Source organism: Xiphophorus maculatus, chromosome 8 (genome assembly GCF_002775205.1).
Source record: "Xiphophorus maculatus strain JP 163 A chromosome 8, X_maculatus-5.0-male, whole genome shotgun sequence".
Lineage (NCBI taxonomy): Eukaryota > Metazoa > Chordata > Actinopteri > Cyprinodontiformes > Poeciliidae > Xiphophorus > Xiphophorus maculatus.
The window spans coordinates 27,083,847-27,096,662 of record NC_036450.1 but is presented as its reverse complement, the minus strand read 5'-3'; the positions used below and the strand labels follow the sequence as shown (position 1 = coordinate 27,096,662).

The window sequence follows — 12,816 nt, the reverse complement described above, 5'->3', positions numbered from 1 at the left end:
ATGAACAGACCCATTTTGTCATGTTACAACCACAAACTTTATCATATTTTATTGGAATTATATGTGACAAACCGACTTAAAGGAACGGTGAAGGGCAGATGAAGAATAAAACAAGAGAAATGCTAGAAGTAAGATTTTTTTTATTTTTATATTTAAATACGTTTATCAGGTATTCATGATTTTTGACTAGTGTTGAAAAGTCGCCTACATCTTCCCCTTTACAATGCAGTCACTGTTAGTCGAACTTCTACACTCCGTCCACTAGGTGGAGGAAGAGCCATGTAGGCGTTTTCATGTTTTCTCCACAAGAATCAAAGACATGAAAAATCAGCTTGTTCTTATATTAATTATAAGAAAATTATTTATATTTAATATGGTGTATATCAAAGTTGGGACTTATTGTGTCTCTTTTGGCAAACGTATTTTAAAATGTAATTTATTACACACCATTCCAAGAAAAAGAATAATTCCATGATTGGAACATGAAAAGGTGGCTGACTGAAACTACCAGCTGTTTACTGATATTTGTTCTATTAAAAATCACCTGAACATTTAAATCTGGTCATGAATGTCTACAAAATATCTTCGTTCCCTTCAATCAACGGTACCTACAGTTTCCACCGCTACCCTACATATTTTTATTCGCATTATAACAACATTTCTGCTCTGGAATCTCGTACAGCAGTGAGTTTTGCAGCAGGGAAACGATGGGAGGATGACCACTTTCCCTCCTCCTCTCTCCGGACTACAGGAAGGAGGAGAAAGGGAGGAGGAGCGCAGAGATCTGACGCAGTGTGCGCTGCTGTTGCTGCTGCTGCCTCACTTCCACTCCGCTCCCCGGAGGACCCACGGCGGCTCTGCAGCCATCACAAACACTCGGCTCCTCCCGGACTCTGGGAGCCTCAGGGCGGTTTCTGTGCGCGACGATGTTGATTGTGATGATCAGAGGGCAGGCGGAGCCCCGGGCCTCTGGCTCGGGGTTGAAGCAGGAGCTGTAATCGCGGAGGTCTGCTCTCATTGTGTGCTGAGTGGCGCAGGAGAAGAGGATGTCTCCGCGGCCGCAGGAACCCCTCCCATTCCTGCCACAACACTTGATTATTAGCCGACACCGAGGGGCTGTTGTCCCCCTTCTGACCGAGGGCTTGTTCATCGGAGGAGCGCTGGTTTTTGAGGGACTTTGTCCACCATGCTGCCCGCTCAGGAATCATGAAAACTCTCAATGAAAACAACGAGGAGGAGGAGGAGAAGGAGGGATCTGGGTGCAACGCCATGGAGGAAACGGAGAACAATCTGAAAACGGCCAGGTTGTGGAGGGATGCCGCCCTCCGCTCCAGGAAGCTGCGGAGCAACCTCCGCCAGCTGACCCTCTGCTCCAAAAACAACCAGATCATCCTGCCCGACGATATATCCGACATAGAGGTGCTCAATCTGGGAAATAACTCCCTCCAGGAGCTGCCGGACGGACTGCAGTCCACCCTCAACAACCTGCGCATCCTCATCCTCCGCAGGAACAGGTTCTCCGCTGTGCCCAGGGTGTTGCTTGAGCTGGGGCAGTTGGTAGAGCTTGACATGAGTCACAACTGTGTGAGAAGCCTGCCTGATGGTGTGGGGCAGCTGAGAAGACTGAAGAAGCTCTGCATCAGTCACAACAAACTCCAGAACCTTCCAGCTCAGATTGGAGTGCTTCAGACTCTGGAGGAACTTGACATCAGTTTTAACGACCTGCACGACTTCCCCAGGTCCTTCACCAGCCTTTGCAAGCTGCGAACTCTGGATGCAGATCACAACAAGCTGAACCAGTTCCCTGCTGAGATCTTGGCCCTGGGGGAGCTGGAGGAGCTTGACCTCTCTGGGAACAAGTTTCAGGCTTTGCCAGCTGACATTTTGAGGCTGAAGTCCACCAAGATCCTGTGGCTCAGCAGTCTGCACATGTCCTCCTTACATGACACTTTCTGTCACCTGCACAACTTGGAGAGCCTGATGCTGGATGGAAACAACCTCACAGTGCTGCCTTCATCCTTTGCTCAGCTGCAAAGCCTGAAAATGATAAATTTGTCCTCCAACGAGTTTAACGAATTTCCACAGGCTGTTTTAAGCATTACGGGATTAGAGGAACTGTACCTGAGCAGGAATAAACTGACTAATATTCCAGAGGGAATTGCTCAGCTGGTGAAGCTGGTAAATCTCTGGCTGGACAACAACAACATCACTCATCTACCTGATTCCATTGTGGAGCTGGAGAAGTTGGAGGAACTTGTTTTACAGGGTAACCAAATAGCCATTCTTCCAGATCATTTTGGCAAACTGTCCAGGGTTAACATTTGGAAGGTGAAAGATAACCCTCTCATCCAGCCTCCATATGAGGTGTGCATGAAGGGAATCCCATACATTGCTGTCTACCAGAAGGAACTTGCACAGTCTCAGCTTGCTGTGAAGCCATGGCTCAAACTGGTTCTGATGGGGACAAAAAATGCTGGTAAGACCAAGCTGAGACAGAGCTTGGTACCAACTGAGGAGGACATCAGAGGAACCCAGGGAAATAAAGGAATAGAAGTCACTAATTGGGTGGCAGACTCTGATCGCCATCTAATGTTCTTAGTGTACGACTTGTCAGGGAACCTAAACTATGACCTCATCAAACCCTTTTTTCTCTCCCCTGGTGCTCTCTATGTTCTCGTTGTCAATCTTAGAGCTTACTCGCCCAAGAACTTTTATGCCCACATCGGGTATTTCCTTCACCTGCTGTGCGCTAAAGTCCCCCATGCTGTTGTGTGCTTGGTGGGGACACATGCAGACCTGTGTGGAGAGATGGAGTTGGAGGAGAAAACTCTGGACATACACAGACAGATCGGCCTCCAGGAGAGGAGCGACATTCAATGTCTAAGTAGCCTGGTCCAGCAGGTAGACCTCGCTCTGGAGCAAGGCTACAAGGTCCGCACCTCCAGCCCACACGTTCTCTTCTATGGTGTCAGCGACAAGAACCTGAGGCGCAAGAAAGCCCAGTTGCAGTACATGCTAAACCAGCGATTGCAGATCCTATCCCCGGTCCTGAGCATTAGCTGCACAAAGACCCAGAAGAACATCCAGAGGCTGAGGGAGAAGCTCATGTCTGTTGCAGACCACAGGGAGATTTTCCCCAACCTTCACCGTGTGCTGCCAAAGTCCTGGCAGATGTTGGAGGAGTTGCACTTTAAATCCAAAGATCTGTGGCTGTCATGGTGGAGCTCAGCCCGTCTGGGCCTACAGGCGGGACTCACAGAGGACCGACTGCAGAGCGCCTTGTCCTACCTGCACGAGAGTGGAAAGCTGCTCTACTTTGAGGACAGCATCACACTGAAGGAGTATGTTTTCCACAATCTTCCACGTTTTATTGCAATTCTTAATGTCTTCTTTCAGAGGGACAAGTTCACTCTATTGGACCGGCTGCTGTCTGAAGGGGAGAAGGGTGACAAGGGGAGAGTGAGTCTAGTTATTGAGGATGAGAAGGGAGAGAACCTCAGGGTCACTCATCTTCAGCAGCACCTGGAGGGCTTCCTCCATGATGGCCTCCTGCCCTCCAATGTCATCCGCCTGCTCCTCAGACCACACATTGAGACACAGTGGGACCTCCACCTCATTATGGAGCTCCTGGAGAAGATGGGTGTCTGCTACTGCATCAACAAACCTCGTACCAAGCCCTTGAATGGCGCCACAGTGTGGTACAAGTTTCCCAGCTATGTCAGCAGCGAGGAGGCTCGGTTTGAAGACTCAGTGGAAGGAAACTCTCTGAATCTTAGCCCCTTGTTCTCAGTGGAGCAGCTCTACATCCAGTACAGCTTCCCTTTCCTGTTTCCTCCTGGACTTTTTGCACGCTTCAGTGTGCAGATCAACAACCATGTGGTCCAGCGGTCAGATGGCAGGCATCAGATATTTGCCTATCGGGGGAAGGTCCCAGTGGTGATCAGCCACCAGCCCGCTAAGGGGAAGCTGTTCATGGAGACTTTGTCCATCGCCAGCCACGCCTCACTGCCTAACATCTGGACTGCCTGGCAGGCTGTCACTCCACTGGTGGAGGAGCTGAACATGCTGCTGCAGGAATGGCCTGGCCTGCACTATAATGTACATATTCTCTGTTCCAAGTGCCTCAAGAGAGGGTCGTCCAACCCGCATGCCTTCCCGGGTAAGTCCTGTTTGATGAGCTCATCCAGGTGAGCGTCTTTAATCCAGGCTTATTAACACAGCTCAGACATGTGAACCACACTGAGCTGGGAGTGGTGCAGGAAATATTCAGCCTATTTAGTAAAAAGCAACATTACAAAGTTGAACACCTCTGAAAGCTACAAGCAGAGCTAACGGTTAGTGTTTGACCTGAGTAGACACAATCTGGAAAAGCTGTCAGAAGACTATATTACTTCCTTATTTGGAGAATACTCTGGTTGCTACATGCAGTTCACCAACATGGTTCTTTATTTTCTTTTTCCAGTAAGAAATTCTTCTGTTGGTTTCAGAACATAAATGATCTGTTGAAGTGCAGACTGGAACCATCTGATCTAACACTGATACTTGAATCATGATGGATCCTTTTTCTTCATCATCTTGTTTTACTACAAAATATAACAAAAATCATAATTCAGTATAATCTAAGGCTTGGTGTCATTATGTGTGGTTTTGGTTAGATTTCAAAGCTGTGTCCCCTTTAACATCCAGGACACTTGATGTTTCATCCTTAGCAGTTTGCTGTTCCTGAACAGGTTGCTACTGGACGGGCACAAGCAGATGATGATGATGATGGTGTCTGAGTGAAGAAGGCTGACCTGTGAAATTAGACGGAGTTCTGTCTTTGTCCTTGTCTGCCTCTGCTGTGAGAGGAAGATTTGTGTTGATATGAGCTGAACCACTGCAGCTGTCAGTAATCAGATTCAGCCACACCCTGATTCTGAATGCAGCTCCATGGAATATGGAGACAGATGCCTCCATCAGTGGGGGATGGAGGTGGAACAAAGCTGCTGCCTCTTCCCCCTTCCTCAGGGACAGAAATAATCTTCAGTGCTGGTCAGGCTGCAGCTGCATCATGACCTGCTTTTAATGCTGGGCTCTGGTTCTGCTGGCTGCAGACTGCATGGGGTAGAACTGGTCAGCTGCTGCTGTCATGTGATCTAATGTAATGCTGGATATTCTCAAGCTTTCAGGACTCTTGTTTTACAAGATTTACACTAATTAGATGATCAGTTTTAGCTCCCAATAACTTTACATACATTGACACATTTTACAGAGGAGCTCTGACACACATCTTTCTTCGCACTGTACATAAACCCAGTCATCTGTTATTGCAACAGGAGGCGGTATTGTGGTGACGGTTTCCATCTTGGCTTGAAATGTTGACATGCCATGTTTTTGACGAGCCTGGGATGCTTTCTGACATGAAGGTTTCTCTGTGGACTGTTCACTATCTGAACTTAAAGTACAGAATCTTTTTGATCATATTCAATGAGTGTTTGGATGTCAAACTGCAAACGCACATTTTGAAGGTCTGCGAAACATTTTTTAAAGTTTTTCTGTTTACACTCCCGGTGGCCAGAGCACAAAAAGATTCTGAAGAAACTGGAAGTGGGAGATCATCCAGTCTCTGTTCCTGTAGATCTGCACAGAATCATTTCCACTAAACATAGTTTTGTTTCAACCAATGATTCATTTTCCACCTCAGTGGTCAGGGCTTAGGAATTGGCTTTCTGCAGTGTTCATGTCTGGCATGGTGTAAAATGTTGGCCAGTATTAGGGTCTGATCCGAATAGCTTGAGTGTGGCAGCAGAGTGATCACAGTGCTGATGTTTAACAAGTTGTTTTCTACTGCAGTCATCCTGATAAAAGACGGAAATTCCTCCTGCAGGACTCATTTTGCTCCTGCACATCAGCAAGCTTTTCACTTTGTCTTTGAAGCAGAACACATAGAAAAGACTCAGACTTTTGTGTGCTGGCAGCTGTGCAGGTATTTCCTCCTGCTTATTATATTTAGAAAAAGCAGCTGGATCCGTTTTTGGGTAAAGTTAAGCTGTGCTCAGAGGAAACAGACTGCAGGTCTGCTGGGAGGAAACAGTCATGTGGACGAAGGCTGAAAGATTTACTGTTTCAGGATTGAAAGGGACGTTTCAATTCTGGTCAGAGGAAAACAGCAAGGCACACTCCATAAAAATCAAAAAATTCAAAACGGAAGAAGTGATTATTGAAAGCTTGAAGTTCAAAGAGACACAGGAGTAGGTAAAATAGCTATGGTGTGTAAGGAGATCTGCTTCATCTGGCCTTTTATGGACATGATCCTCGTGGCTGCAGTGCGTTGATGCAGTTTGGACCAACAGAGACTAAACACACTTTGTCCTCAGATGATCCGCTCCGTTTGAGAACAAAGGCCTGGGTTGATTGAGTGTATTAGACTGTTAGCATCTTCTCCTTTTTCTTCATCCTGTGATCCATGTCACAGGTCTTTTCTGTTCTCTTTTCCGAGTTTGTTGCGTTCATATTTAGTGTAAATCTGCTGAATTGTTTTCACCTTGGTATTTTGTTTTTATCATATCACAAGTTTTTCTTCTTTTTTAAATCATTTTTACTCACATGTATAACTACAAACCTTAAGTTTATGTATTGAGGAAGTGACAAATATTGTGTGTGTGTGTGTGTGTGTATTATTATTTAATTTAATTCCAATATTTAAAACATCAGGAGCCCTGTGGATGGCTCTTGGTCATTGTATTTAATTTGGCCAAAAGTACTTTTTATATCTGACCATTTATGGAAGATGAAACAGAACTTTGATTATTTTCTTTGGAAAGGCTAAAAAAACTTGTTTGTTGCTTCTTCTTCAGAGGTTCAGATCAATAAGTTAGAAAATTATTAAAAGTTAATTTATTTCAGCCAGTTTACAAACTGGCAAAACAATACAAACTGATGTTTTCAACCCTTTATTTCTGTTAAAATATTTTTCCTCTTGCAGCACATTTAAGATTTGAATATTACATTAGACCAATAAAATTATTTAATACAAAAATGTGAATTTAATGGCAAATGTGTTTATTATCTGCTTAACAGTTTTTATTAAAAAAATACCATTAATCTGACAAACAAGCCTTGTTAGAACACAGATTCTAGTCACTTGCTAAGACGTAGCTGTAGATATAGAGTGCAACACTGTGCTGCTCACCCTGCAAAAATACTCATACCCCTTCATCTTTTTCACATTTTGTCACAATGACAAACATGAGTGTATTTTTTATTTTGGGGTTTTATGTGACAGGTCCACACAACACAGTGTTTATTTCTGAAGTGGAGGAAAAATTATGCTTGATTTTCAACATTTTTTACAAATAAAATTGTAAAAAAAATTTGGCCTGTGATTGTGTTCAGACCTCCCATAAACCCATAAATTAGGGATTAGTTTATGCCCTTAAATAAACTAAACTCTATTTTATGAGTCAGCCAGCAACACCAGGATGACCTGCAGATGCAGGTTTGGTGTAAACATGTCATGTTGCTGCTAACTAAGATCCTAACTCTTTTGGTAGGTAGTTTATTTTTTGGCACAGTTACACAGTACATTGAATGAAAATCACATCAGTCAGTTTTTGCAAAGTTGTAATCACAGTTTGGATGTAATGTTTGGTAGAATATTATAACCAAAGTGTCATGCATTAATAATGTCTCTGTCCTGTTGGATGGACAGTCACTGGTGATGCTGAAGCTCAAAGAAGGATGGGTCATTGTGACGGGGTTAACAGGAAGAAATTGACTCATTGTCATGACAACATTTAACAATAATATCACAATGACATGTTTCCTGATGTCGTGCTGCCCTATTATTTAGTCTGGTTAGGGTTTTATTGTGAAAGTGAGCAGAACATGCTGTTTATGGCTTTGTCTTCTTCAGAGGACCACAGTTTCCACATGGACTAACTTCTCTTTTGATGGAGGGAATAACATCACTGTATCGAGCCCAGGGGTCAGATACAGGTCAGACTGAGATCAGGGGCTAAGACTTCTCAGAACATAAACAGGAAGGAAGAATGTCTGGATTCTCTGGTCCTGTAAGTTCTTCTTCTCTTCATTAGCTGCTCGTACAACTGACAGTCAGCCTTCAGCGGCGAGGCCTGGTGACTGCAGCCCATCCGTGGTGAACACCTTCACTAAGCTTCACAAGGAACTTAAGGTTCAAAATTAGACAAACATAAAAATAGATGAACAGGTCAGAGTTCATCCTGACCTGGAGGCTCAGACTCATCAGAGCTCCAGGAGCTGACAGTGAAGGATTACTGCTGGAGCAGGCAGCAGGAGCTCTGGTCTATTTGAAGCACAGAGGCTTCCTCATGGCTACAGGGATACCATGTGACTGGAAGAAAAACACACCAGTCATCACTAGTTCCAAATGATGAGCGCCTGTATCTGTGTTTGGGAGGTTGTTCATCCTCTACGGTTCTTGTCTTCAATAGCATAGAAATTCCTGATGCTCCTGAACTCATCGTTACATTAGTTTGAGTTGAAGCGGTCGGCGTCAGTGAGCATCCTGAGCTAGCTGCTACAGGGCACCGACATAAGACCAAAGCACCAGACTGAAGACTTAGCATCCAGTTTTTGAGAGAAATGATAAATCATGCAAATAAAAACTATAGAATTTATTTTAAAGTATCAAGCTATTAATTGATTTATTGCATATTACGACAGGCTCAGTGTGTGTCTGTACATTTGTGGTCTAACTCAAAACCTTTTTTCATGTCTTTGGTTAAAAATTATGTTTTTACCAAGTTCAAACATTATTTCAATCACACCTGAAGTATACATAAACACATAGGAGACCACACACCCTTATTTTTTTAAAATGAAAATGAATCTGAAATTAAAAGCTGTAAAAAGTAAACACACCCCTTGCTTGATGTAGCACCTTTGGCAGTAAACCCTTACAGTGCTTGGTTTCTCCATGACTCTTATTTGCAGTGATACAGATTTGTGTTCCTCTTACAGCTCTGTTTATTCCCCAGCACATTGTTTTATTCAGCTTGTGGTCTAGACTTTGACTGGACCATTGCAATACCTTGGCTCCTTTCTGTTGTGGAAAGGAAACAGAAATGGTGACCAAACGGTGATGTTTGGGGTCATTGTCCTGTTGATGATCCAGTTTGAACCAGTCTTCAGCGGTTAGACAGATGGTTTCATGTTTGACTCCAGAATACTTTGATAAACAGGAGTTCATCATAAACTCATGTGACTGTAAAACAAGCCTAAATAATCCCCCCTCCCTCCACCGTGCTTGACTGTTGGTGTGAGATGTTTGTACTTTATACACTGTGTTTGGTTTTCTCCAGACATGCTGCTGGGATTCATGGTCTTTGTCTAAACAACATTGTTCCGGGAGCCTTGTGGCTCTGCACACCAAAGTCTCACCATCATATGGTTTATATGGGGAACAAAGTTTCTCGACTTTCTGGGCAGCCTTTCCCAACAGACCAAACATGTTCAGGTCATTTCTGATGTCTTTCTCTCTTGACTTTGTGCTGTAGAGACATAAATGCTCCAGACGAGCTAACTGCCAGAAGAACTGCTTTTCTACAGGTGGTCACATGGCTGATCATCAGGGAATAGAATGGGTTTGATGAGGCACGCTTTGTTGTTACTTCCCTTTTGAATTCGGTAAAAATAGCAAGCGGGTGTATATTTTTTTTTTTACTTTTGTTTTTAGATTTGATTTATCTTTAGGGGTGGAAGTTGATTAAGATTTTTAATTGAGTTAAGTGCAGGGAATATAATTAATCAAACTTTATCACATTTTATTTGAAAACTATATGGCAACAAAATAAGAAACATTTTGTGTTCAAATTATTAAGTATATGAGCTCAATAACAAAGATTTTTATTGTTTTTATTCACATTGGTGCCAAAAGCTGTTCTGGCCATTCAGCTCTTCAGAGTTTCAGGAGATATGATCATTTATGGAACTTCTTTAGAAATGTGAATGAAATGAAATGCTGACATTAGCATTGGGATGTCTGAGCCGCTGCTACATATTTAGCATTGAGATGCTATTTTAGGCTAGAATAGCTTCACTGATAAGCTAATTTGTTTTAGCACAACTTGAACACAACAATAGCTCTTTACAGTGTTCCTTCAAGTTTGTTTTTTGAAGCAAAATGAAAATACTAGTATTCATCTGTTATATAATTTTTTTACATACAGTATATACATTTGTTAAAACTACCACTCTTTTTACAGTGCAAAATGAAACAGATTATCAGTGAAAAGCCAAGTGACTTCTTATAGACCTGCTGCCACTTCACAGATACACCGCTCCATCAGAAACAACCAATCAGAGCCAGGAGGAGGGTCTTGTGGCTGTCAGTCACATCGTGTATGAGCTGCTCACACCCTCCCTTTTGCTCTCTGCTATGCTACATCTTGTTACCCACAGTGAATTCTCAGGCTCGTCAGCTTGCCACAGATGATGATGGATAAACTGTTTTCCTGGAATGATAAACTGTTTCTCCACCATTAGCACATTGAGCAGCATCGACACAAGGGTGACTGACAGTGCTAAGCCCCTCCCCTTGATTCTGACCTGTTGTTTCTGACCGGAGTTAATTTATCTAGATGCCAATTGGTCAGGGAGAAGACGGAGGAGTTTGATCTTTTCATAGATTATCTGTCTCCTAAAATACTGCCATGACATAGTCAGAGTTTTAACAAATAAATAAAAATATATCTTTTATAAAAATCGCATACTGGAGCTTTAACCACTGGCTGTTTGCTGAGGTTGCTTGTGCGTCAGGTTTACTGCTGTTCCAGAAACGCGCTAATACAAGATTATTTTACAACTTGGTTTAGATCATTTTTATTATGTCCAACGTCATAAAACGTGACATTTTGTTCTCCAAATAGGTTAATTATCTAAAATATTGTAAAGATGTATATATCTGAATACAATCATCATGTTAAATGGACAAGTAAACAAGAAATCCTTTGTAGTAAAATGATTTAGATTCAGATGGTAAAATTTTTCCCTTGAACCAGATAGAGAGAAAGTTCAGTAGATCTGTTAAATGATTAACAAGCTGTTTGCTCTATGTACTTTAGGTGGTAAAATGTGTATGTGTGTGTGTGTCCTCTACCCCTGAAGACACGTGTGGCTGCAGCTGCTTGTCACAGGACTTTCACTCTTGCTGTAGATCTTGGTCAGACTCTTAATCCAGTTACAGGATCTGCTGGGATTATCCTGAGGTTCTGAGCAGCAGGGCACTCAGACGCAGCCGATCTTATTTAAATGACTCTGGAGTGGCAGCCTGTGCATCAGAGAGCAGAGCAGAGCAGAGCAGAGGAGAGGAGGCCTGTCCTCTCAGCTGTGGCGTGGCTTTAGCCTCAGGCTGCTCCGGCACTCATTTGTTTCACATGTATATTTGTGATGAACCTGAGCCAGGTAGCAGTTTGAACATGTTCAGGCTGAAGGCTCATGTTTCTGCCTCAAGCTTAAGTTTAGCAACTGAAGCAACATGGATGACTTATTAAATCATCCCCATGCCAAAATCCTCCTGGGAACACATTTTACTGAAACATTAACAATTTTAAGGTTGTTTTCCTTTTTCTGTTTTAAACATTAGATCAGAGACACTTTAGTCACTTCCAACAACTTCATAATTTATTTATTTATTTATTTATTTGTTCTTTAACTGACTCCATGCAGCCTGAGTAGAATGCTGTCCTCCTGTTTGGTTATTAGACATTTATAGAAGATTTACTGTAGCACGACTGTTACATTTCAACACCAAACATGTATTAACTGTTTTTCTGAGATTTTAGAAGAAAAATAAATAAAACTAGAAAATTCCTGAAGAAATTTAACCGGGGCCTGCCAAAGTGTGCCCGTCGGTTTGGACCCAGCGTTCTGATGCTACAAATTAGCATCAATGCTAAAGAAAGCTGCAATCATATGAATACAATGACAAGAATGTTTACTAACATTGACTTGCACCATTCAGTATGATAAAGTAAGTGTATCAGCTAAAATTAGCAAAAATGCTAATGTTAGCGTGATTGCTGTCAGTAGCATGTGGGACATCACTGGGATGTTTTCTATAATGGTATTACTCCATTCAGTAGACTAAACATGGCTAATAAGTCAAATAAATAGCTAATAGCTTATATAAGCTAAAATGCTAATGCTAATGAACTGCCTTGCTGCGCAAGGCAGTTCCCTGACCTGAGAGAAAAAGATAATGCAGAATAATATTATTGCACCGCCGCAGGCGGTGCACTAACCTCAGGGGCATGTTGAGGCTTTTATTTTGAAATTTTTGTTAAGCTTAATTTCAAAGGTCCAAACTAATCCCATGTCTAATAGTCATTGGGTTAAATCAGTTATTTATTGCTCAAAAGAGCAATTACCTAATGTAAGATTTCTCAAGGCTTTTATTTTGAAATTTTTGTTAAGCTTCATTTCAAAGTGCCAAACTAATCCCATGTGTAACAATTGCTGGGTTAAATCAGTTATATAGTGCTCAAAAGAGCAATTATCTGATGTAAAAATTGTCAAGGCTTTTATTTTGAAATTTTTGTTAAGCTTAATTTTAAATTGCCACACTAATCCCATGTGTAACAGTGCTTTGGATAAAAAAGTCACATAAAGCCAAAAAGAGCAATTATCTGATGTAAAAATATTCAAGGCTTTTATTTTGAAATTTTCAGTATGCTTCATTTCAAAGAGCTAAACTAATATCATGTGTAACAGTGCTTTGGATGAAAAAGTCAAATAAAGCCAAAAAGAGCAACTACATGATGTAAAAATATTCAAGGCTTTTATTTTGAAATTTTC

At 42.1% G+C, this 12,816-nt stretch overlaps 1 protein-coding gene across 1 annotated transcript in view; it reads left to right on the top strand.

Moving 5' to 3' along the window:
* The first annotated feature begins 1,180 nt into the window (after positions 1-1,180).
* The window catches only part of mfhas1 (malignant fibrous histiocytoma amplified sequence 1), a 30,085-nt gene continuing 18,449 nt past the window's right edge, over positions 1,181-12,816 (top strand). The window contains exon 1 of the mRNA XM_023338413.1: positions 1,181-4,159. Coding sequence (XP_023194181.1) covers positions 1,207-4,159 — 2,953 coding nt within the window. The 5' untranslated portion in view covers positions 1,181-1,206. The remainder of the gene's footprint in view (positions 4,160-12,816) is intronic.